Raw genomic sequence first — 26,071 nt, forward strand, 5'->3', positions numbered from 1 at the left:
AATAAAGTTTAATGGGGGCCACTGTTAGTTTTGATCTAAACAAAAATTTAAAAAGCGCCTAATGCGAATCTGCTCAAAACCTTAACTTTCAAGTTTGAAGTCAATCGACCCAATGGTTTAGACTTACTAGGATGACGTTTGAGGAATTGTATCTACATTGAAATAAGACATTTTAACGTTAACGTGTTTAGAGTTTGTTAATTATTTTTGTATAGTAAACACTTTAACATAAATTTAAAAAATACAATATTAATTTTCAAACATTTAACAAAAAAACACCGTGAAGCATAACACGGAAATGCTGAAAATTTATTAAATAGTAATGAAATATTAAAATATGACAAAAACATAAACAATATAAATAATTCAAAATCTAGTTTGTTTTTCTGTGTGTCGTGGTCATCGAGTCCTTAGCACACAGCTTATCCATTTGTTCGTTATAAAATGAATTAAAATTAATACGGTGAACAAGGTTGATAAATCGATCTGATGGATTATCTGACGCCACATCATTAATTTGCTTTAATAGCCCAATCAAAAGGCCGGTAAATTCCAAGTCAAAACGTTTAACTCGCTCTGAAAATGTATCAGTTGGGGCAAGAGAAGATTCCATCTAAAAAAAGTAATATTTATTGTATTACTAGGTTGTTTTAATCTACGCATAGATACAAAATAGGCTGACTCCACAATACTGCAATAATAACTACAGGTGTTTATATCTCCCACCCTCTTCACGCAAATTATAAAAATTAACATTAATTAATTGCGCATTGTGAAGTCAGCACTATAAAGCAAATTAAACATAATGTCAAAGAAATAAATCAAGGACATGCTCAACCAAAGTCACTTAATAAAAAAAAATAAAGAAGACAACTACATACATAAGTAAGAAATACCTGTTTCTGACTCGAAAAATCTGCATCCGAATCAGAATTATCCTCATCATTGCTATCACAAACCATCGATTTTAACTCAGCGTCAAGGAAATGTCGTTGGGAATTCTACAGGTTGTTTTATTATTTGATTTTGTTCAGAAATTTTCAAAAATTAGTAAATAAACAATTCATGGTACAGTTACTTATGTGTGTGTTTTTGTTTAATAATGCGAAAATGTCTTTAAAGATGGAGGATACAAATGTAATCAGATTTCTGTGCATCTATTACTCATAAAAATTGGTTAATTTGTGTCAAACTCTCGATATTTTTATAATCGACCATATGAAGTTAGACAATTCACCACATAAAATAATGTAGTACAACTTTTACAAACGCTTGGCGCTTCACAAAAAGATTACTTGTTACAATTTTATTTAGAATTGAGACTTCAATTTATGCTAAGATTTGATAAGCTGACAGAAACTTAGAATTGTTTAATTTATAAATATCTGCTAGCGAATTCATTAAAAACGTTGAAATCACGAAGCGAAGAATATGTATGTATGCTACACATATCGTTAGAATACATCAAGAGACTAGCCTTCGCACACCACTACAATGGTCGCATTCACAAAGCTAGTGGCTACGTAGTCAAGGGATTTTGATTGGCTAAATCTAACTACAAAAGTAGTTGAAATTTCGTATATTCAATCAGCTGCTCGGTAAGGACACAAGAATTCAAAATGGCTGCGTTCAATCGCAGACAGATAGGGTATCCGGATGTTTTACGTGTAAAATAACAGCTGATCAAAAACAGCTGAGATGTCAAAAAAGGAATGCAAAGGTATCCAAGAATTTCTGGGGTATGTAGGTAACTGACAGAATACATGGTTGAATTTCAAGAAACTTGAAAATTGATTTCAGATTTTTGTATTTGTTGCTAAGTAAACAAAAAGAAACAAAATGTTAGTTGAAGTTGTATTAGAGGACGTTCTGTACATAATAGACGATGAAGACTATTTGCCTCCGAATTTTAAAAAAGTAATTATGATCAATTTTTTTAAACTTCAAAATTGACTTATTTTGTTCTCGTTTTTTTGACGACCAATTTCCAATTTTCTAGGTCAGTTGAATTATTCATTAAAGTTTTATCTTACAACAATTTTGACTTCGAAGCTTAAATGTGTCTCTGCTTTTTGTGAACAGCTGAAAGTTGTTTTTATTTTTTGACAGCTATATTAATACAGCTATCCAACTCGTTCAACACGAGATTGAACGCAGCCAAAGAAATGAATCTTTCGGTGTTTAAATACAAATATAAATCAATCATATATCTTCTATTTGGTTTAATTGAATTTAAAAAGAAAAAAAAATAACAATTTAAAGTTTTGAAAACAAAAATGTTTCTTATTTTATATATTTGTATTTGTCATTAATATGACAGCTCCGGATTGACTATTGTGAATGCAAAATTGCACTACAAAGCTAGTTGAATTTTGACTACGAAGCTTTGTGAATGCGCCCAATATCTATGCGATCACGTTCAAATAAACTTTAAGCGAAACGTTCGAGTGACCATAAAATAACCACTAAAACCTTACGTTTACAACTTGACGATTTTTTTTTCGAATTGGATGCAAAAGTGTAATTATTAAAACCAAATAAAACATGATAGCAATTAAACAATAAACATTGCCAGGTTGCGAATCAAAAAATTTGGTTGCAAATGAGTTTGTAGGGGAAAAAATTAAAAAATCGGATTTATTTTATATTGAACTTAAAAGTTCAAAATATAGCATGTTTTATGTTTTCTGAAAACAACTGCTCATACAAGCGATATAAAAGAGGAAAATTGAATCGCCTTGACTATTAGGTCATTTGATTCACATCGAAAAAGTCTTCCAAATAATGTGTTTTAAAAATAATGAAATTCAAAATTAGGTTATTTGACCTTTAACTAAGGTTATAAGGATATTTCAAATACATTTATCTACGAAAAGCAGCACAAAATTACCACTTTTAAGAACTTAAATCCGAATAACTAAAAAGTCTGTACAAGAACAAGAAACCTTATTCTTTGCATCCATTTCAACATAGCCAGATCAGTTAAACTCTATTCTACTAGCGATAAAGTTTAGCAGAGACAAATTGATAGCATAGAACGATACTGCAAATGATGCCATATTTAAAGCTCGAGATAATGGTAGCAGCATTGGGCTCACTTTACTAAAAATGATATTTTAGCAAGAGGCAAAACATACCGAAAACATATCTAAAGAAGATAATTCCTTATAGTAATAATTTTAATTCACTTTGTTTGTGAGAAGCTAATCCAATAAAAGTGGATGTAACACTTGACGGGTTTGATTTAACGCAACTATTTTATTTTTTGTAGCAAGAGTTGAATTGGAAATAATTGTTGTTAATACCCTTAAAATAAAAATTGATTATTTTTTGCCACTATGGAATACGTGAAAATAGCAGTGATTCCACAGTCGGTAAGCTTGATATCTAAAGTGGATTGTACTTCGCCTTGATGTTATACATCGAAAATCATTTGTTTAATTTTGTATTTATATAATAAGCGCACACTCAAGAGGATATTACTACCTTTATTATGCACAGACACAGTAGGAGCATTAGGAAAGGGAGAGAGCGTTTGAAAGGTGCCGGTGCACATTGATTTTGAATTCCTGAATATTGAAACGACTGGGAAAGACGGAGTAGGGTTAGGCATTCCTCGCCTAATAAGGCTAAAGAACTAATCTCTGATCTTGTAAGTACGAGAGAAATTGAGCTCGACGGTACAAGTCCGCCTTTTCAACAGCGTCGGTGTGTATTTTGATGATACTTTAACACGTAGCTTTTATTATTAATACCTTAGTAAATATGATTCAAGCAAATCCCCTCTTAATTTTAATGGTTATGATTATGACAAATGAAACATTTATTTTATACATATAATATTTTTTAAGGAGTGTCGTTTAATATTATTTACTAGTTTTCATTTTAAGTAAACATTTTAATTTTCTTACTATCGCTTAGCAAGGAAAGTGACCGTTTTATTATTAAGGTTTTTTTGTGAATTGTTTTAGTCAAAAAGCTATTCATTTTTAATTCGGTTATGGTACATTATTTTTTAAAAGAATAAAAGCGATTCTCTTTTTTTGAAGTAAATAATTAATAATAACAAACATTTAGGAAACATTGCACGTTAGGGTCGTTTATTATAATAACCAATACTGCAACCTGATAACAAAACAAGTAATATGCAAATTGAGTTGTTAATGTACTATAACATCAAATAAAGTTGCATAAGTTACAAAGCAGAATTCAATTTAGATCTCTATGAAAGAAAAAAGGTTTTTTTTTGCTTCGCAACACGAGAAGAAAATGTCTTAGCTTGGAGACAATCCAAAAAACTAGTAAATACAGATTACAATGCGGATTTTTTAATAATTGAACAAACAACCTGATTTTGTTAAATATCCTACAAGCTTAAATGTTTATATATTTTGATAGTTGTGCTCCTTTGTATTGAAGTCAATTTGCATAAGGTATATGTATGAATGTTTGATTTTTAGTGTATTAATTTACCTGAATGAATTCACAAAATTTCAAACAAATATTGCACAGTTTGAATATGGAACGATTTAGTAGCGTGGGATCAGTTAGCATACAATTTTTTAAACACGAATCGAGAAAGTTTTGGTGAACTGCCAACACCTCATCAACATTTTCAACCTAGAATAAAAAAAGTGATAAGAAAAATAAAAAAAATATTATAGTTTGTTGTTTTAATTTCAAATAGTATAGGTACAAACATGTGTTGTTTTTTTTAGAAAAAAATGTAAATCCATCCTCATTAAAAATGATGTAAACCTTACATTATCTATTATAATTAAAGAATCCGGAGTTAAACAAATATCTTTAAAGGAATGTTATTTTAAAGGTGGAAATAAGGCGTTTTCTTTTTATAATCTTTACCAGTGATTAACCTTCTATGATGTATGCTGATGATGTTGAAGTATTTACAGCAACATCTACACTTGCTAGTTTCATGTTAATTCAGCCAGATGACAAAAATTGTCTCATTTCGTGCGACTATAACCATCTTGAGCTGAATTACGCAAAAATTTAAATTTTAAAGGTATCTATATCATCTTCCATTAACTTTTTATATAAATTCCATCATGTTTATCTTCTTAGGGCTTGATCTCAGATCTCATGTTGTTTCTAAAAATAATTCCATGTTAGGTTTTTTAAAAAGGAACTCCAAAGATTATAAAGATAGGCATTTTTGAAGACCTTATTTATGTGCACCGTTTTACTATTTTAGAATATTGTTGTGTAATCATCATTACGCAAACTTAACTGGGTTGGGTTCTTGCCAAATTATAAATGAAGATGTTTACTTATTGACTAAAAAACACTTAAATGTCGAAGGTAAGTCCAATGCATTTTGTTCGTTAAGAATATTTGTGATAATCGAATAACCTCTAGTAAACTGCTTTCACTAATGCCTCTCTATGTTCCATCAAGTTATGTTTATATTTTAACACAGTGCGATTGTTAGGAAAATAGGGAAGGATTTGAATATCAAAAATGGAAAACCAGAGTTGGTCAAAGCATTCAACATACTCAATGTGCGGTTTAAGAAAGAATCTCTTTAATTGACAGTACGCCCGAAAATGATCTCAAGGGTAAACTGCTGGGATTTCTGGAAGTGCGAGTATTGTTTGAGTTGTGAAATGCATATGGCTAATTCGACAAATTGTTTGTTAAGATATCTATAAAACAATGAAAGCCATAAAACATTTCGGCGGTGTTCTAAGAATGTAAATGCTTTGTTTATAGTTCTATCGCCTCTCATTTTAAACACATTTTTTTGTATTCTATCAAAGAGATTTAAACTTGTTTTTGGGCACTTACTCAGATATGCGAGTTGTATTCCAGCTTTGCTCGAATAAATTACAGCCAGATTAGAAGGGGTGACAAACTCTAACAAATGCATTTTAAATATTAAGTGCAATAATCTTACTTTCCAAATAACGATGTAAAGATTTGTTCCACTGTTTGGTTAGATAAACCATCAAATCACAGGTGAACCTATTGCCAAGAAAAGCATACTGCCGGACAATAAGACGCTTTCGTTCTTCGATATTATTCTTAAGCTGACAATTAATAAGCTTTTCAATGACCTTGGAAAGAAATGATGTGAGTGTGAGGAGGATTCACCTTTATTAGGGACAGGCTAGACAAATGCTGTTTTCCATCCGCACGGAAAGAGACATGGAGAAAAGCTTACGCAATGGTTTGCAAGCGTTGAAGAACGCCTTTTCAGAATAATAGGGGATTTGTGTATGTCATCTTCTGCATCTTCACAAATGCGAAAGAAGATTTGTCTCATAAAAACGTTTTCGCTTTCAAGTACAGGAGTACTCATAACACACTCTGGTAGCGTCTTATTATCTTTAAATTATGCTGAAATTGGCTTTATCAATCGAGCTTACATAGGGAATGTCATTGTGATTCGTGGATGACGTGGTGTTTGTACATTTCTTTTTAATGACCACAAATTTTAACTTCCTTTCGGAGTAGAATTTGTTGCCGTAATTTCTGGTCACGTAAAAATTTTGTTCGGGGAATATGTCTATCTAGCTTGTTTGAACTTATTCACGTAATGTCGACTTTATAACAACGGAAACTCAGATCTCTGATCATAATAATCTCTTAACAACTGAAATCAAAGCGTGCGTTATTTATGGTTGTGTGGTGTGGAGGGAAGCGAGAGAATGGATCACCCATTGCACTACAATAATAAGACATAGGGGCTTGACATGGACTATTACTATATGTTTTTATTTTTTAGTGTCAACTCAGTTTTTATTTAAATACTTAACGATATGGAGGGAAAAGTAAACAACTACATTGGGAACGAGACTCTCATAAGACTCGTGCAGTGCGGGTGCTGTGCAGATCGGCAATGTTAATTTTTCTATTACTGATATTGTTTGTTTGGCCTTTTTTTAGAAACCAATAAAATATTTTAAGTTCAAACCACGTAAGATGTTATCGGAAATATAAAGGGTCTTGCTACTTTGGTTATTGATATTGTTAAATTGTTGATTTTTTTTTTGACGCGAGTCCAAGAGACTTAAGTAAGCTGCAAGAGCACCAGACCAAAGGTAAAAGTTTTCAGACAGGAGATCATTAACAAAAATGAAAATTAAAAATTGTATTGAGGAATTTTACTAAAAGCTGTAGCTAGCCACTAAATCAAGGGTTAGATATTAACAATGCACCAAACTTATACTTTAAATCCTTCATTTTAATAATGAACTTCCCATAAAGATATTTGTATAGACTTTTGTTTCTTCATTTTATAATTAATGAACATTTTCACCAATTTTTGAGAGGTAAGATACTTGTGTATTTTATTTTTCCTAATATAAATAAACAGATTACAGAAAATTAGTTTATATTGCCGAGTAAGTATGTAAATCACCTTTCCCATGTTTTGAATAAACAAATGCCAATTGGGTTCGATAACTTCAATCATCATGTAGTATTCTAAATTTTGCACAGCGTTCATCATACGCTGGCGTAAGGTAAATGCTGATCGGTACAACTCGGCTGCCTGAGGTGAGAATTTTTTTGCAGTACTGTTCTCTTTCCAGACCCTTTGACAATAAAAAATAATTAATTTAATTTAAACAATATTTATTTAGCATTTATTTTAATATTTTATTTTGTAGTCGCTAATTTTATTGATATGAGTTATCCGACAGCTATGAATTCTCATATAAATTATTCCTCAACTAAATGCGCTCAGACATTATTTGAAGATTGTCCATTCTGTTCAAATATTGATGGGTATTGTACCATATGTTGTTATTGTTATTCCCTCAAGATGTTAAGAAAAAAGTTGAAAAAATTATCTAAAAACTACCATCTGAATAGATACAAGATTGAAATTGTTTTTTGATTCAAATAAAATAAGTTTTGGTCAAGACGAAGTTTCGTCACATTCTTTGGAATTATGAAACAAAATTAAACCCTAGACATCCTTAAGGCGCCAGTTATAGCTATTCACCATTGAAAACAAACATTGGATTTTTTTTGACAGGTCGTTTATAGATATCATTACAAATTTCTGTCATTGAAAAATGTTTACTGATTGAAAGACAACAAAAAATGTTTACTGCCAGAAATCAGTCATAAGGCGCAGGTTATAGCTATCATTAAAATCGATCCGGAAAAATTTTTGAATCAATATTTGACGGTGTTTCCCTTTGATTAGAAATGAAAACTATGGAAAGTTAATAATATACCGATCGATCGGAAATCAGACAAAGAATTTTTTTGAGAAAAAAAGTGTAGCTGCGCATTTATTTTCTCTAAAAATGTATTTTTCTATTTTCCGGTCGGAAATTCATTTTCCTAAACAGCTGATACTTTTATGTTCAAAACTGAAACGAATCCTTCCATTGATTTGGGTTCCGATTTCACAAAATTCCAATGACAGATTTTGTCAGTAAAAGTTTTTCGATGGATTTCAATCAGGATTTTTTTTCAAGGAAAGAAATTGGTGTACGTAGTCAAGGGATTCTGATTGGCTAAATATAACTACAAAAGTAGTTAAAATTTCCCCTCCGACGTAGTGTAAGAAATTCGGCTACAAAGTTAGTGGAGAATGATCGGTAAAAACACACGAATTCAAAATAAAATAAATCGTTTTGTATTTAAATACAAATATAAATTATTCAAATTGTGTCTTAAATTTGATTTTATTGAATTTAAAAACACAAAAGATAAGTTAAAGTTATCAAATCAAACAGGTTTCTTATTTTATACATTTGCATTTGTCAACATGACAGTTACAGATTGACTAGCTTTATAGTGTAGTTTACAAGCTAGTTGAATTTTTGACTACGTAGCCACTAGCTTTGTGAATGCGCCCATTTTTAAGGATAGCTGTAACCGACCTGTCAAAAAATTTCCAATATTTGTTGAAAACCAATGACAGCTATAACTGGCGCCTAACTTGCCCCTAAGAAAAAGAGTTTTATGTCCGTTATTCAACCACGCGTTGAAAGACGGTGCAGTAGGGCGGGCAAGTCGGTCTTTGAAAAATACGATACAAGTTAACTGTACACTTTTTAGTTTAAATAAAAGTTTTGTTTCAGAGACCAATTCAAAATAATTTTATTAAATTGCAAAATAAACAAACCTATGTGGTCTAACAGCATTTAAAAAGACAAAAACTTGGTCAAACAAAACTGTTAAGAGAATTAGAAATAACTTGTAAAGAAGATTTTAAGAGTTATGTACGCATGAAGAAGTGTGCTTCTAAACATCTTCTGTCTAAAGTGACACCATTTACTAAAAAAAAGATACTATAATGAGAAAAGCAATGTCTACTTTATAATTATTGATAGCTGTTTCTGCGCAGAGAATTTGACAAATAGTGATTAAAACCCGACATTATATATCTTTGAACAGCTTTCTTACGGTCGTCATTAAAATATCCTTTTTTTATTTCAGAATTAAATGGCCGTATCCTTAATTTTTTGCTCGTCATTCACTATTCTTTTTGAAAAAAAAAATCGCAAAAATTGTTTTCCAAATGAGCGGTTGTACAAATTTCAATATTCACGTCACAAAATATCTGCACAAGTTAACGAACCTGAGCAAATATCAAAATTATTGTGATTTTTAAACACTTAATTGTAAAAACCGCACAAACAAACCCATTGACGACGCAACCAATCTGTACAAACCCCAATTTGCATAGTTATTTTGTTTCACTGTTACACCGATCTTACAAATTGATGATAATAATGGCCAATGAAACATAGTATTTAATATTTTGAAAGAAATACAACTTCTGTATGCTGAGGACAATATGTTGGCATTTTTAGCAAGACAATAATCTCAAGCCCTCTTAAAAATTTGTGAGTGCTTGGCTTCGCGATCACCATTGAGAATTTGTCATCGGATTTGAAAAACACTTAAGTCGCCATAGTTTTTAACAATAAACACCAACTATGGCTTAAAATAAAAAAGGTATAAAACGACATTCCGGTAAGAAAATACCATAAACTTGTTGAGTTCATGCTACGTCATACGGAGGTGGTCAAAAAGAGCGAAGGAGGCCATTGTGACTATTGAGAAAATCACAAAACATTTGTTTTTATATCACAACTGGCTGCTTCTTAATTTAATTTGACCAATTCAAACACTTAGTTTGACAAATTAATTGCAGAATTTCAGGTTTTTAGGTCAAGTGTATGAGTCAAACAATATTAATGCATTTAGGAAAATTTTTTTCCAACATTCCTTGATGCCCAGGTGCAGTAATTTTTTTTTAACGACCTCAGCTTTAATCAGTTACACCATTCATTTTGTCAACTCATTGAAGTCTTAAAAACTTTAATCGCATAACTTTCCGTTTATCGTCAATTTGCGCAGCTTTTTGTTAAGTTTTTTTCGTTTAATATGAATATTTAATAATTTTTAAAACCATGACTTGTGCTTAAGTCGACTTTTTGTTTTGCATTTTTCCTCCAGAATAAAAATAACTTGATAGACATCTAAATATCTCTTCTCAATCTCACTGAAAAAACTGACATTGTCAATTAAAACCCAGCACCTGAAACCGCTGATATAATTGTTGTTTATCAGGGTTTGCAGGTCGGAGTAACACAATTCAGTTGATTCAAAATTCTTCTACTTTCCGTAAGAAACACTTTACAAGTGGATATTTTTTTAGAATTCTTTTCTTAACATCTTAAGGGCACAATAAACATCAATATTTGACAAATAAAGAACAGGGTATCTTGAAAAATGTGTGTGCGTATTCAGTTGACGTTGATTTAAAGTTATTTTTTTTCTTAATTTGTTGTACTGTCGTTTTTTGGTTCGCATGCTCTTAGTGTGGATTTCAATTTACAAAAAATGTTTTGTTGGTCCCGCAATAAATATCAAAATAAAGTTTTTTTTACTTTTAACTTATTTAAAGCCATTTATATTATTAAAAAACTTCTAGTGTACCGATTTTAGACCGATACAATAGACACCTCTTAAAGTTATTAGCCCTAGAAATTATTAAATCAATTATTCCCATTCAAACGTCGCAATTAGTGTATACAGTGGCAAATGAATTACCACGTAGTTTACTTAAAGTAGAAGCTCCTTGTGCACTGGTAAACTGCGCAAATGTTCGCAATAACTTTTTTATTAAAGCATTTGAACCAAAAATTATATTTTTTTTAAATTTGTATACTCACTTGCATAATTGCCTCTCAACGTGTTTGCAATAAAAAAGTTGTCGAAAAAGCATTTGATACTTAGAGATGGCAATGTGATTTAGGACTAAGGAAACGGGCCATTTTACTTCATATCTAAAAGCGAAACATTCCAATCCTACTAAGTCCAACCTATCATGAGATTGCCAATATTCTGAAAAAAGAAACATTAGTTATCCCATAGTTTTATTTATTAGGCCAATACTCACCTTCTTCATTATTAATAATCTTTGACATTTGGGTAACCAAATCATATGTTAGTAGCTCACAGTGCACATCGTCTTTGTAAGGATCATGTTTGGCTGAAGAAAGGCGCAAAGTTAAACCTAAGAGATTTTCCAATTTCATTGGCAAGACCTGGTCTACATTCTTAGCTAACTCCTCTTCACAAGCGTCCATGAACTGGGTTATAAAATCACCCTGATGTAGCAATAAGTATCTTTTCACAGACATAAGGTGGCCCATAAGATCGTTTTCTTTCAACAAGACTTCAAGAAGATTTTTCGAGGCAAATCGATAAGCATTTTGGATGACGGTTATATGATTTTGATTGGCAGGGGAAAACTGAAGGTTCATGGTTTGAGGTGGTGTTACTTTTTTGCCACACTGACGAATGACGTTTAAATATTTTCCAGTGCGCAGAATAATGTCTGACACCTTTTCCAAAAAACGAGGAATACGCTCACGACGAATCGTATATCTTAAATGATAAAAATACCAAAATACAAGTTATGTTTATTAATTAATTTATTTGTTTTAAGTAATCAATTCTATAAAAATTAAATCTGTAGCTCTAATACATTCTGGTGTAAGTAAACGTTTAAGTACTTTTATCATATAATTCTTTTTTATTTGAAATAGAATATTGAATGAACAAATTTTAATTAATTAACGAACTGAACGTTTGATATAAGAATAAAATATTTGAAAAACAAATTTTAGATTTTTACAGGTAATAACAATTTTTTAAATGCATACATCCATACTTCCATACTTATATTATAAATACAAAGTACTGTCAATCTGTCCGTTACTCAATCACGTCTAAACTACTGAATCAATTTGCATGAAATTTGGTATGAACAGTTTTAAATGAAATTTGGTAAGGAGATATTTTGAGACTTAAGAAAGGACATGAGTTCTTTTTGACCTCTGAAAAACAACGCATTCCCATGTGAAAAATTACTTTCCGGGGAATCTGATCGCTTTCACTCCTAAATTACCAAAGATTTGAAAAATGTTTGGATAAAATTGGTATTACGGGAAAACAACGCATTCCCAAAACTTATGAAATAAGTTGCCGAACATGTTAAACTTATCGTACACGTATATTAACGCGGGCTTCGCGCTCCACGTGCCTCAAACCCTCAACGTTATGGACACGGAGCAAGTAACATCATACCCCAAAGTTGAAGGTTGGTGTTCCAGTCCTGTTAATGAGAAATCTTGGCGCACCAAAGTTATGTAATGGAACACGGCTACAGATTACTCACCTAGGACGAAATATTATAAAAGCTATTATGACTGGAATAGTAAAAGGAAAAAATGTTTTAATTTCCCGCATTCCAATAATTCCAACCGATTTGTCGTTTTAGTTTAAAAGAGTGCAGTTTCCTCTGAGACCAGCTTTTGCAATAACAATAAATAAAGCTCAGGGGCAAACGCTAAAAGTTGCCGGTGTAAATTTGGAAAAAAAAAACTGTTTTCCCATGGACGATTGTATGTAGGGTGTTCACGAGTCTCTCGGGTAAAAGCTAGTATGTATGTATATGTATGTAACAGTAAAGTTTCAAACATGAAAATTGAAGGATTTAGGTGAAATAAATGACGTGATTGCGAGAAAAACAAAAATGTGGATAGACGTTCTTTTAAGGTTTAATTGAATGAACGAAAAATATAATAATAGTAATTTTACCTGATAAATTAATTAATTTTTATTTCATGAATGAATGCATTAAATACAGTTTATTTATTAAAAAGAAATGTGATACTTATGCCATTTTTTTTGTTGCAATCTACTTTCTTTCAATATTGGCAACCAAAACTTAGCCCTAGTACATAATTTGTTGGTATGGCCACAAAGCTGTAAAGCTTGGAGTTAAGGCAATACATGGGAACAAAGATTAAAATTAGGGAACAAATTAATTGCAATAGGATGCCATCAAAGTAATAATGTTGGCACTTTAGATCATTAGATTAGAACCATAAAGACACCCAACTAAAGTTACTTTTATAACAATGGCCAGTAAAAGCGAATAATTTCACGATTTATAATATTTTGACACTATTGAAAAATATTTGTTTGTATCTGATTTAGAAAATTAATTTAAATGAGATTATATAACATTGAAAAACTTATTTCCGCATTCATTTTGATTGCGGACACAGAACTGTAGAACTTGGGGGGTTAATTTAGTGTATTCCAAAAAATTAAAATTATTAGATTTAGTTTATTCAATTTTGAAGAGTTCCCCATTCTTATTTATTTTCAATTTCTTGTTATTCACATAAAGTAAATAATTAACAGAAAATAACTACCATGTCTAGAATTGTATGTACAAAATTTCTTCAAATCGAACACTTTTGCTAAAAAAGGAAATAATTTTAGTTGCATTTATTCAAAATCAATCTTGCTCGTAAATTTCCATCTTTTTCAACAAAAAAAATTAATAATAAGAATGCATACAAATTACCGATATAAAAAGAGAGCACTGAATCGAATCGAAAAGCAATTCATAATATGCCTAACTATGGCAAATAATATGCAGAGATTGAGGAAATAATGAATAGAAGCCGATAAACTATCCGGAGCATCATGCATAGTTCAAGAGGGGTTTCTAGCTTTGCAAGTGCCAAGGTACAGTTGGTCCTCGGATCTTTGATGTTCGCGAATGCAATAAAATAGTATAATAAATTCAAACAAATTCAAAATTTATTTCAACGCAATTTGTTACTAAAAAGGAACAAGGATTTAAAAAAGGGTTCATCAAATGTCAAGACGAAATCCCATGTTTCACAAGTGGACCAACAAAGGAATCCGAATACAAAGACAGGTCAAAGAGTTTCTGATTTTATTATATATGGAGAAAGTCTAACACAGCTCTACATGGTAATATGGTGTCGAATGGCTATGTTCGTTATCGACCTTATAAGCACACTAAATTATAGACATTTTAAAAGAAAAGAAAACAGAAAACAGATTCCGATGTAGGCATATGGTTAAAATAAAATTTCACAAAGTTTCCATATCGACGACAATCATCGGATTTAAATCTAATTGATCATTTGAGGAAAGAATCAAATTAAGAAGGGATAATTCTGATTTGTTTTCCTACATGTTATACAAACAACAAAATCTTGTTGGTAAAAAATTTGACTAGAAAATTAAGATCAAGATCTTAAACTAAAAAAAAAACACAAAAACTAAAATAAAATAAGTATCTTAAATAAACCATACTATTGTAAAGATTTCCGATTTTGTAATTTATATTATTGATAACGAATTTTTCACATCAAGTTCTTAAAATACAAACTAATAAAAATATATTATAATTGTCCGTTGATAACTAGGGCCTAGTGGCTTACAACTCTTGAACATTCCTCAGAGTGAGTAATTTTGTCAGGTATGGAAATACAGACACAAATGAGTACAGAAATATAAACATTAACAAATTAATTTGAAACGGATACTTCTGAAGTTGAGCTGATAGCTAAAAACAAAGGTAGGATTCCAAATCAAGACTATGAGACTGAAGGTTTTTTTTAAGAATTTATATACAGACAATAAAAGTCTCCTTTCTATTGAAAATATTCAGAAACTTTGTGAGAAACCTAAAAGATTAAAACGGCATCTTAAAAATAATTATTTGTATTTTGCGAGTCATTATACAATTATAAAGAACTTTGTTTTTGTTTAACCTTCGCCTTAAAAACCACTTTTTTTTAGGCGATTTGAAATATGATGTGTAGACAGCGCAAAATTCGAATTAAACATATCTTTTTTTTTAGTTGGAATATATCCTATTTTTATAATACAGAAGGAGGAAATATATGCAGCTATCAATGGACTGAAGGATGGAAAGGCCGCTGGATCCGATAGATTACCTTCAGAATTCTATAAATATGGAATAGAGAATATGATAAACAAAATATCGGTAATTTACAATAACATCATATCCAGGCCCTATACAGCAAGAATTCAAAGAAGCTCTTATTTTTTCAATCCACAAAAAAGGTAATACAATGGACACTGCAAACTATAGAGACATTTTTTTCTTAAATACATCCTACAAAATATTTACATCAATTTTGCATAGTAGTCTTAAAATGTGGATAGACGAACACAAGCTATTGAAGGAATTTATAGCTAGCTTCAGACAAGGATATACCACCATTGATATCATCTTTGTACTACGAAGTATCGCTGACTTCTTTTGGAAAGAAAGAAAAAGTTGCATGTTTTCTTCGTCGATTTTAATGCAGCTTTCGATACGATTGACCGCAATGCATTGATGTACAAAATGTTTGGATTAATTAATAATTAATTAATTAATGTCATACAAATTTGGATGGGTACTTCAGAATCTTTATCTGGAAACAAAGGCTGCAGTATGGCATGGAGAAAATATTTCGACATGGTTTGAAACGAAGACAAGGCAAGGTTGTATGCTGAGTTCAAGCTTATTTGCACTCTTAATTGATGATATAACGGATTGTCTTCCAGGAGGAGTAGAATATGCGGGTATTCTCATCAAGGTTCTCCTTTTTGCAGATGACTCAGTGTTGTTTGCGTACTCAACAGAATCGCTACAACTCATGATTAATAAACTAGGTATCTACTGTAAAAGCGGAATTATTGGTTAGTCTTGAGAAGTCGAAGGTAATGGTTTTTCGAAAAGGTGGAGGAAGAGTAAGCAGTCTTGAACGGTGGACTTGCAATAATGAAAGAAAAGAGGTGGTTAAAGAATATAAATATCTTGGCATCAATATAAACAGCATTGAAAAACATCTTCCCGATAACCTGCAAAAAGCGAAAACAACTAAGAATGTTGCATGGAAAAACATCAGCAGTAAATACAAAGTATTTGAATCGTTAGCGGAGTCAACAGTAATGTATGCAACTCCAAATGCACCGAACTTCATGTTAATACTGGAAACAGGAATTTCTCCAGTGTTTATTAATACATATGTAAGGTACTTCTGATGTCAGATGAGCGTCTCCCGAAAATAGTAGCACTGCAGTTAATACAGAGAAAATCAGGTTGGTTCAGAGAGTGGCTAGAGCTAGCTGAATTAGAAGGTATAAATCTGGCACCGGAAGACTATCTTAGGTGGAAACCCCTTCTGTACCAATTAATTCCTGCTGTAGACGATCGATATATATTGAGGTACACACCCGAAGCAACAGAATGTCTTACAGCAAGCTGGACTACAATTTTAATTAAAAGCATTACTTCCGAGATGACCTAACAATGGATCAAATACCTATAATATTTAGACTTAGAGGAGAACTGCTCAATCTATCTCCATAGAGATGATTTACCTTTGATGTGCGAATTATGCAATATGGGTGAGAGAGAAAACATTTTTCATGTCATGGGTAGATGTCCAGTGTTACGAGAAATAAGAAGACATGTCTTTGGAAGCGATGTTTTATCGGTAGAGCTGGTCACTTATCATCTAAATGAAGTAGATGCTCCCTTCTTATATAGATATTGTAAAATCGCATTAGAATATAATAACAGAATTATTAACGACATTTTTTAAAGATTGTTAAAAGACATATACATTTGTTTATAGAATAAAAAGTTGTCGATCAGGTAGACGGCAAATAACAATTTAACATTGACCAACCAAAGAAAATACTAACCTCTTTTCCCAATAGTCAGCAGAATAATGTTCTGGAAGTTCTTCTCTTCTAATAACTTCATTGTCTTCTACTAGAAATTCTTGTTGAGGGTCATTTATAACACCCTTTTGCACCCAGAGTTGTAAAATATCCATATAGGGAACAGCAGCCAACTGAGTTAGTTGTATCATAAACTTCTGAGATTCCTCATCGCCCGTTAGGGAACTTATTTTGTCGTATAACAAAGTCAAGGCCTGACCTCCACGAAGATCATGCTATAAATACATTTCATTTTGATCCATTTGAAAAGATAAAATAGTAATAAACATTGTTTACGCAAAAAATATCTGAAACAGCACCCGCTAAAACTTCCATAGTATTGAGTGTAGGACGAACATAAAATAACATCTTATGCAATGTAAGGTTTTCAGCTATGAGCTCGGATTCTAGTTGTGCTAGTAGAAGCTAAATTTAAAAAAAATTATAATTGAATTTGTTTAACTTCAAAATAAAAAAAAATTACATAATAATCATGTACTAAATCCCTCAAGGCGGCACTCAGAGCCTGCAAGACTTGTCCACAATTTGCGTAACTGGCCTTTTGAATGAACTTCTGAACACATGTGTAATGTGACGCCAATGGAAGGATTTCCTGAGCAATATCTCTCAATGAACTATGAATTTGATCGGAAATATTAAACTTGAGACTATATTCATTGTTTTTGTTTTCTTCCGGTGTAATATACGATCCACGCATTCCCGTCAGACAATATACTAAATCGAAAAGTAGGAGATTTTCTTGACTTGAAATTGGAATCGCTGCAATATTGCTCTTTTGAAAAGACATCATATCAATTTTATGAAAGTCCCAGAGAGCATTTGTCCGATTTTTGTCAGATGCCGGAAAAAGATTTGTGTTGTTAAGTAGAGCGGGTACATTTCCAATGGAAGTATTTTGTGCTGATTTACTGATTCCACTGCTTGCAGCTTGTACTATCCTCTCTTTGATCTTTTTGTGAGAAAATAAAAAATAAAACAATATTTTAGTGAGATTTTTTAAAAATACAATAAAACACATCAGGCACAAACATCACTTTTTCACGTTTCAGTAACTAATGGCAAAACTATAATAGATCTCATAATATTAACATATTGTCGTTTCAGCGGTTTGTTGCATTTCTTCACTGTCAAACCTATTTTCAAAGTCTGATTTTAAGAACATACAGTGAGAGACAAAACAAATGGATCAAAACAGCATTGTTTAAACAAATTAAGATACACCTGGCCTCATTAGCTGGACTATCTGAGTTTCTAAAAACCTTTCGTAAATTTGGTAAATCTTTTCCAATCCTTGAGATTGAACAATACTCCAGCAAAGGTCTGACAAAGGATAAATAAAGGGGTTTTAGAGTAACTGGATCTTCAAAAAACTTAGAATTTGTAGAAATAAAAACCAAAATAAAAGAAATAACATGGTCAATTTTACACAGCTAAAAATCTTGACATCATTGCCATATAAAAGACACTATGAGTAAGAATTATAATTTAGAAAATCATTAAAAAAAGAATAAAAAGGAGTGGTACACCTGAAAAGTTTTTTGTATTTCATTTGATCAAACATCACCAATTTTAACATATTGAAACCCAAGCAGCTACAGTTTTTTCAAAAAAATTTTGTGTTGCACACGATCAAATGCCTTTGAAAAATCGGTGTAATCGGTGAGAGACTGATTATGTTAATTTGATTAAGTTTCGTTTAGATCGTAATAGAAGAATGCTCCTAGAACTGTTTTCTCCTCTTTCTCATCCGTACAGCTTCTGCAAGTCATTTGAGAGTACATCTAGCCACATTGCGTGCTTTCCTATTAGACAGTGCCTTGTTATGACGATAATCGAACTTACATGCGACCTGCTTAAAGAGAGCAGGCACCTTGATCGTTTTAAATCAAGGTGGACAGGTGTTTTTTATAACCTATATATATATTCCACCTGTTTTTGCCTTCTTAATAGAGTATTGCATTAGCAATAGTTTAAATGTAGCGATTGGTATGCCAGAATGAGCCAAACATGGTAGAATGGGCTGTACTGTACCCAAAAAGATCTAGAAGAAATCTGGATTTAGAGTTAGGGGTATGGTGTAGTCTGTGCGCTTTGGAATTGATTCTAAATATTTAAGAATCACGGAGTGGCCAATGTTGTTGTTACCCCACTGCGATAAAGCTTTGAGGCGAATAGAAGAGCTTGCAGCTATGTAAACGGTGATTTTTTAAGAGCTTGAGAACTTTTTAAAAAAAAAAAACGCATACAATTTGCAAAATCTCATCGATTCTTTATTTGAAACGTTAGATTGGTCCATGACATTTACTTTTTGAAGATAATTTCATTTAAATGTTGACCGCGGCTGCGTCTTAGGTGGTCCATTCGGAAAGTCCAATTTTGGGTAACTTTTTCGAGCATTTCGGCCGGAATAGCCCGAATTTCTTCGGAAATGTTGTCTTCCACAGCTGGAATAGTTGCTGGCTTATTTGTGTAGACTTTAGACTTGACGTAGCCCCACAAAAAATAGTCTAAAGGCGTCAAATCGCATGATCTTGGTGGCCAACTTAACGGTCCATTCCTTGAGATGAATTGTTCTCCGAAGTTTTCCCTCCATTTTGGCCATAGAATCGCGAGCTGTGTGGCATGTAGCGCCATCTTGTTGAAACCACATGTCAACCAAGTTCAGTTCTTCCATTTTTGGCAACAAAAAGTTTGTTAGCATTGAACGATAGCGATCGCCATTCACCGTAACGTTGCGTCCAACAGCATCTTTGAAAAAATACGGTCCAATGATTCCACCAGCGTACAAACCACACCAAACAGTGCATTTTTCGGGATGCATGGGCAGTTCTTGAACGGGTTCTGGTTGCTCTTCACTCCAAATGCGGCAATTTTGCTTATTTACTTAGCCATTCAACCAGAAATGAGCCTCATCGCTGAACAAAATTTGTCGATAAAAAAGCGGATTTTCTGCCAACTTTTCTAGGGCCCATTCACTGAAAATTCGACGTTGTGGCAGATCGTTCGGCTTCAGTTCTTGCACGAGCTGTATTTTATACGGTTTTACACCAAGATCTTTGCGTAAAATCTTCCATGTGGTCGAATAACACAAACCCAATTGCTGCCAACGGCGACGAATCGACATTTCACGGTCTTCAGCAACACTCTCAGAAACAGACGCAATATTCTCTTCTGTACGCACTGTACGCATTCGTGTGGTTGGTTTAATGTCCAATAAAGTAAACTGAGTGCGAAACTTGGTCACAATCGCATTAATTGTTTGCTCACTTGGTCGATTATGTAGACCATAAATCGGACGTAAAGCGCGAAACACATTTCGAACCGAACACTGATTTTGGTAATAAAATTCAATGATTTGCAAGCGTTGCTCGTTAGTAAGTCTATTCATGATGAAATGTCAAAGCATACTGAGCATCTTTCTCTTTGACACCATGTCTGAAATCCCGCGTGATCTGTCAAATACTAATGCATGAAAATCCTAACCTCAAAAAAATCACCCTTTATTTGCTAAGTATGTATATCAAGAGGTGTTAGGTAGAGAGATATCTAGTGCCAATGTGTAATACGGGATTGTAAGCCCCATTTATAGCTTTTTCGCAAGAGAAGAAAGAGAAAAGACAGTAGCTTTTTTGGCTCTTTCTTGTACATAAGTGTATTGCGTTTCAAATTTAGTTTTTGTCTAAAATAAAACACAGGTACTTAACCTCGTGTAAGAACTTTAATTGGTTCTTTTAATATAGGGAGAGTGACCTAATGGAATGTTGTATTTCTTAGAAAATAGAACTAATTCGGTTTGGTGTGGTTTACACCGATCAGAACAAAGTATAAGTTTGTCTAAGGCATTTTGTAAGGGTGCTTCCTTGAAACCGCTTCAACGTCATCCGCATAGGCAATCACTCTGGAACCCTCCGCATCCAGACTTCATTGAACGCCAGGTTCCAGAGGAGAGGGGATTGAACTCCACCTTGCGGTGGTCTTAAGAAGGAATTATGATACGACTTATAGGTTGTAAATCTATAGAGTTGGCTTGTGAGCTTGTGGATATGTTACATTGAAACTTGAACAAATTTGGTTGTTGCAAGTTCTCTAACCGTAACTACCAGGAAAGTGTGTATCCAATAAGTTCAGCGATTATTCACTTAAAACTGTCCAGGAGGCCCAGAATTGTTTTTGTGTTTTTTCATTCGATGATTAGTGGACAAACAATTTCTAACCATCTTGTTCATAGCTAAGGTGAGGTCGTTGACTTTATTGTCAAGTTCACTAGAGGAAGGACTTAAAACTCCCCATACTTCGTCGTATGTTTCTGTATTAGCTTAGCAAGTTCTTCGATTATTTTAATTGTACCATTTGAGATATTGCAAAAACTTTATTATCGAGTTGAAGTACGATCAAAACGTTTATAAATGGAGCTCGACTTCCTTCATGTTGCCCGTGTACACTTGCTGAGATAGATTCGTTGGAACTAATTTTCGATTACTTGGTCACACTTTTTGTCTGAAACACTACAATAAATAAATCGGTTGCAAAATATCGCATTAATCGATTGTCGCCATCGCATATATTCTTTTTTCGTCATATATGAAAAATTAAAAAAGGCATTGTTTGCATTTTAACTCATAAACAGTTAGCAGTTTATACCTTATTTCTTTCATCATATATGAAAAATTAAAAGAATGCATTGTTTGCATTTTAACTCATAAACAGTTATCATTTTACACCTTGTTTCTTAACTATGTAAATGTATTTGCATAGAAATGGGGTTTCATAAGAGCATAACTATTGCTAGCGTGGAACTTTTTTATTTGTTTTGAATAATGCCCACAATATGTTTACCACTTTTTATAGATAATCGGATTATTCCAAAATTTATTTTTGTATCGTCTATTCTACAAATAAAGTAATCTATTAATCAAATCTTTGTGGGATCCTAGAAAATCAACGCAATATTCTAGTTTATTATGTAAATGTGCACTTAAAGTGGCTCCGAGCTCATTTGATTCAGATTTTGTTTCCAAGTATTAAGTATGTACCAAATTTAAATGTAGTTTACTAGAATGTTATGTCCATAAGCCATACATTGTAATTTTAGTACACGTTTAATAACTTTTTAGCCTAAAATTAGAAATAATAAAAATAATTCTAAATGACTCTGATTTCTGCCGTAATGGTATGGACTTGTATGTCTTCACCCGGAGTGGGAAATTTAGAGTTCATTGATAGTATCATGGAGAAGAATAAGTGCCTCAATATGTAAAAAATAATTTGATTTAAAGTTCCAACAAGTTGGGTATTCGATAAAATTTTAGGTCTTATAAATGTAATGATCCGAAGCACAAGGTAGTAATTGTACAGACCTGGCTGATTTCGAACTGCCCGCATTTGATGACATCTCCGACAGTCGTCTGACAACAATGAAATTAAAATTTATGACTGTGTTGGAGAAAAACATCTGTTAACATAAAATATTTAGATTTTTCGTCAATTCATAAAGTTCACGAAAAAAATTAAAAAATGGGTAACGAAAAATTAATTAATTGTATTCACAACAAGCCACCTCTCTGGGATAAATTATCAAAAACTTTTACAACAGAAACAATGGTCGCATTCACAAAGCTAGTGGATACGTAGTCAAGGGATTCTCATTGGCTAAATCTAACTACAAAAGTAGTTGAAATTTCCCCTCCGACGTAGTGTACAAAATTCGGCTACGAAGTTAGTGGAGAATGATTTTGACGTTTCGCTGCTCGGTAAAGAAATGAAATGAAATAAATCGTTCAGTAATTAAATACAAATATAAATCATTCAAATTGTGTCTTAAATTTGATTTCATTGAATATACAAAAGATAAGTTAAAGTTATCAAATCAAAAAGGTTTCTTATTTTATTTATTTGCATTTGTCAATAATATGACAGTTCCAGATTGACTAGCTTTGTAGTGTAGTTTTGCATTCACAAAACCAGTTGAATTTTGACTACATAGCCAATAGCTTTGTGAATGTGACCATTGCTAAACAACAATGAGCCGAAGTTTATTCAGAGATGGAACTGACTGTTCCATATATAAAAAATGGAGTATTTTAAGGGAACAATTCCGAAAAGAGGGAGATAAAAAGTATTGTTGGGCTTACTACGACTCACCTTTATTTTTAGCAAAACAAATTGCTCCTAAGCAATTAAGTGAAATTTGTATGAAGTATGGAGTCCCAGCCAAGAAGACAATATGGAACCGCAACCGGCTTCAGGTATTTTAGAACCTCAGCCAGCGGTATAACATCCACCCTAACCGCCGTTATCCCAGCCGGGAACATCAACAGAATCCCAACCTGAGGTACTTAAGTCACAACACCTTAAAAACTCAAAAACTCTATGAAAAATCGGTGCCTATAACTTAAAATCAACGTTTTACTTTTCAAGGTTTATAAAAAGACACAATTGTAACATCGATCAAGAATATCTTCAGATACACAAAATTTGATGTGTTGTAATTTCAAATCTTCAAGAAGATGGTGGTATTCAGCCAGCTGTTTCTTTTGCATACATTTTTCCATAATCTATACACAGCGACGACGTCTACTTCGTTAAATCATTAAGTGACTGTAAGAATTTTCGCAAACTTTGAAATCTTCCTTAATTAATTATCTTTTTTACATCAAAAATTCAGACTCCAGATTCAGATATCGCCCGCGGTCGGAAGGAATGCATGCAGTAGAACGTCTAAGACAGTCGTCCAAATTGTTCCGACCCGATATCGGCCGATAATTCGGTTCTAGTGTACGCGAGCCGTTTAATTATGTAGATCCCTTAACGGCACCGTCGAGCCTTTCATGTAATGGCGATTAAAGTCTTATATGGTTACGATATGACTCACATAGAAAATGTTGTAAAATGTGATAACGCTTTATAAAAAACAATTTCCAAACTTGGATGTTAGATGGTTCCATTCGGCGAAACTGGTAGGATAAGATACGCACTTCAAAATAATAGGAAACACAATTCTAAGGACTAAAAGTTAAACAAGGCACTACAACAAGTAACTTACATCGGATACATTTTCTGGGGTAACAGTGTCAAAAAGTTTGGTGGAACTAAGTAAAGGTGTTGATGTGGGAATGTCCTTTTTCTTGACAACCTGCATTATGTTCACCATTGAATAGTGGTTAATGAATTGTAACAAACAGTATAAAGGATCCTTTCTGCAAAAAATAAATACCTTATTAATACTATTTCCAAGAACAATATATTTTTGCTTTTGTTGGAACCTTTCTAAATTTTTTTCAGCTTCCAACAAATACTCCTTAGCATTCGGTTGATTCTTCGATATCACCTCCAGAATTTTCAAGAGTTGTTTGTTTGAGGTTTTTTCTTTTGATATTCTGAATTCTCTAAGAACATCTTCCGTTGAAAATTGTGCACTACAAATAAATATGAATTAATTTGCAATTTGGAAACGATTTCTGAATCTACCCCGATTTTTCAATTAACGTTCTGAGTGCTACTCTAACTGGATCCTTTTTGTTCTGGTCTGTCATACTTTCAAAAAATAACTGTTAATTTCCAAAAGAAGTCTATTAAAATATTTGTGTACAAAAATTTAAATTTAAACAAACAAACATTTATTTTACATTAATAATTGTTGTGTTTGGTTTTGGTGTCGGTCGCAATTTCAATTATTTCCACTATTTATATTCAAAAAGACTGTCAGCTTTCCATTTCCAATCAGAGTTCTCCCATTTCCATTAATCAACAGAAATGTCATTCTTTTGTTGCGCCAAATAAAAATGTTTATTACTCATTGGTCGCGTTCGGCGACCAATCCCAAGCTTCTATAAAGTAGTATTCACATGAGCGCGACCAACGAACGACGAATGAATTACAAAATGTGAGTTTATATACGTTTGAAGACATATGTCCATGTAAATTCTTAACAAAACGATAGCAATGAAGTTTCTATTTAATTTATGATGCATACTTTTACTTTTCAATATCATATATTTATAAGTTTAAGAAAACAAATTTATTCGTCGCGAAAAAAATTGTAGTTCATACGAACTTACTTACTTAAGGTGGCGCTACAGTCCGGGTGGACCTGGGCCTCAACCAACACGCGTCTCCAGCCAGCTCGGTCCCTAGCTAGCTGTCTCCAGTTTCGCACGCCAAGTTGGTTGAGGTCTTCTCCCACCTGGGTGCACCACCTGAGTCGCGGTCTTCCTTTACTGCGCCGTCCCTCGGGATTGGATTCGAAGAGCTTACGGGCTGGAGCGTTGATGTCCATCTGCTCTACATAACCTAGCCATCTTAGCCGCTGGACTTTAATTCTGCTAACTAGGTCAGTGTCGCTGTACAGCCCGTACAGTTCGTCGTCCTCGAGAGAGGACTTTACTTTTCAATTGCCTTCTAAGTCCAAAGAAGCAGCGATTTGCTGCTGAAAATGTTTGATTTCAGCGCTGGTGTCTTTGTCTGTGTTAATAGCGGTGCCAAGGTAGACAAAGCCCTTAACTACCTCAAAGTTATAGCTGTCCATGGTGACGTTTTGTCCAAGACGTCGTTGTTCAGTGTCCTTTTTTGATGACAGCATATACTTGGTCTTGCCTTCATTGACCACTAAACCCATCTTCTTCGCTTCCGTCGCAATGCTAAAAAATGATCCACTGACATCACGCTTTGATCCAATTATGTCAATATCATCTGCGTATCCGAGTAATTGGATGGACCTTTGGAAGATTGTGCCTCTAGTGTTGACGGTTGAGTTTTGCACAATTCTTTCCAGAACGATGTTGAAGAAGTCGCATGACAGTGCATCGCCTTGTCTAAAATTTTTGTTGACATCAAATTCATCGGTAAGATCTTTTCCGACCTTAATAGAGCAGCGTGCATTTTTCATCGTCATTCTGTACAAACGGATAAGTTTGACAGGGATGCCAAAACTAGACGTTGTTCGGTGGAGCTCTTCCTATGGATGCTGTCATACGCGGCT

General features: G+C 33.0%; 1 protein-coding gene across 3 annotated transcripts; it reads right to left on the reverse strand.

Annotated features, from left to right (window-relative positions):
• Window positions 1-263: 263 nt before the first annotated feature.
• On the reverse strand, window positions 264-24,825 carry LOC129945803 (gamma-tubulin complex component 2 homolog). 3 transcript variants are annotated; one of them, XM_056055729.1, is made up of 13 exons: window positions 24,720-24,825; window positions 24,562-24,641; window positions 24,357-24,509; window positions 24,137-24,290; window positions 17,558-18,043; window positions 17,371-17,499; window positions 17,056-17,309; window positions 11,396-11,886; window positions 11,169-11,340; window positions 7,385-7,559; window positions 4,474-4,620; window positions 897-1,001; window positions 264-613 (listed from the first exon to the last, which is right to left on the reverse strand). In XM_056055729.1, exons 2-13 carry the CDS (start codon window positions 24,624-24,626, stop codon window positions 374-376), a joined length of 2,571 nt encoding a protein of 856 aa, XP_055911704.1. In that variant the 5' UTR covers window positions 24,627-24,641; window positions 24,720-24,825; the 3' UTR covers window positions 264-373. The 3 variants fall into 3 exon arrangements, with proteins under 3 accessions (XP_055911704.1, XP_055911705.1, XP_055911706.1); XM_056055730.1 differs by having other exon boundaries at window positions 24,709-24,776; XM_056055731.1 differs by lacking the exon at window positions 897-1,001 and having other exon boundaries at window positions 24,562-24,767.
• Between the last annotated feature and the right edge of the window lie 1,246 nt (window positions 24,826-26,071).

The sequence above is a fragment of the Eupeodes corollae genome, chromosome 2 (genome assembly GCF_945859685.1).
Source record: "Eupeodes corollae chromosome 2, idEupCoro1.1, whole genome shotgun sequence".
NCBI classification, from domain to species: Eukaryota; Metazoa; Arthropoda; class Insecta; order Diptera; family Syrphidae; genus Eupeodes; species Eupeodes corollae.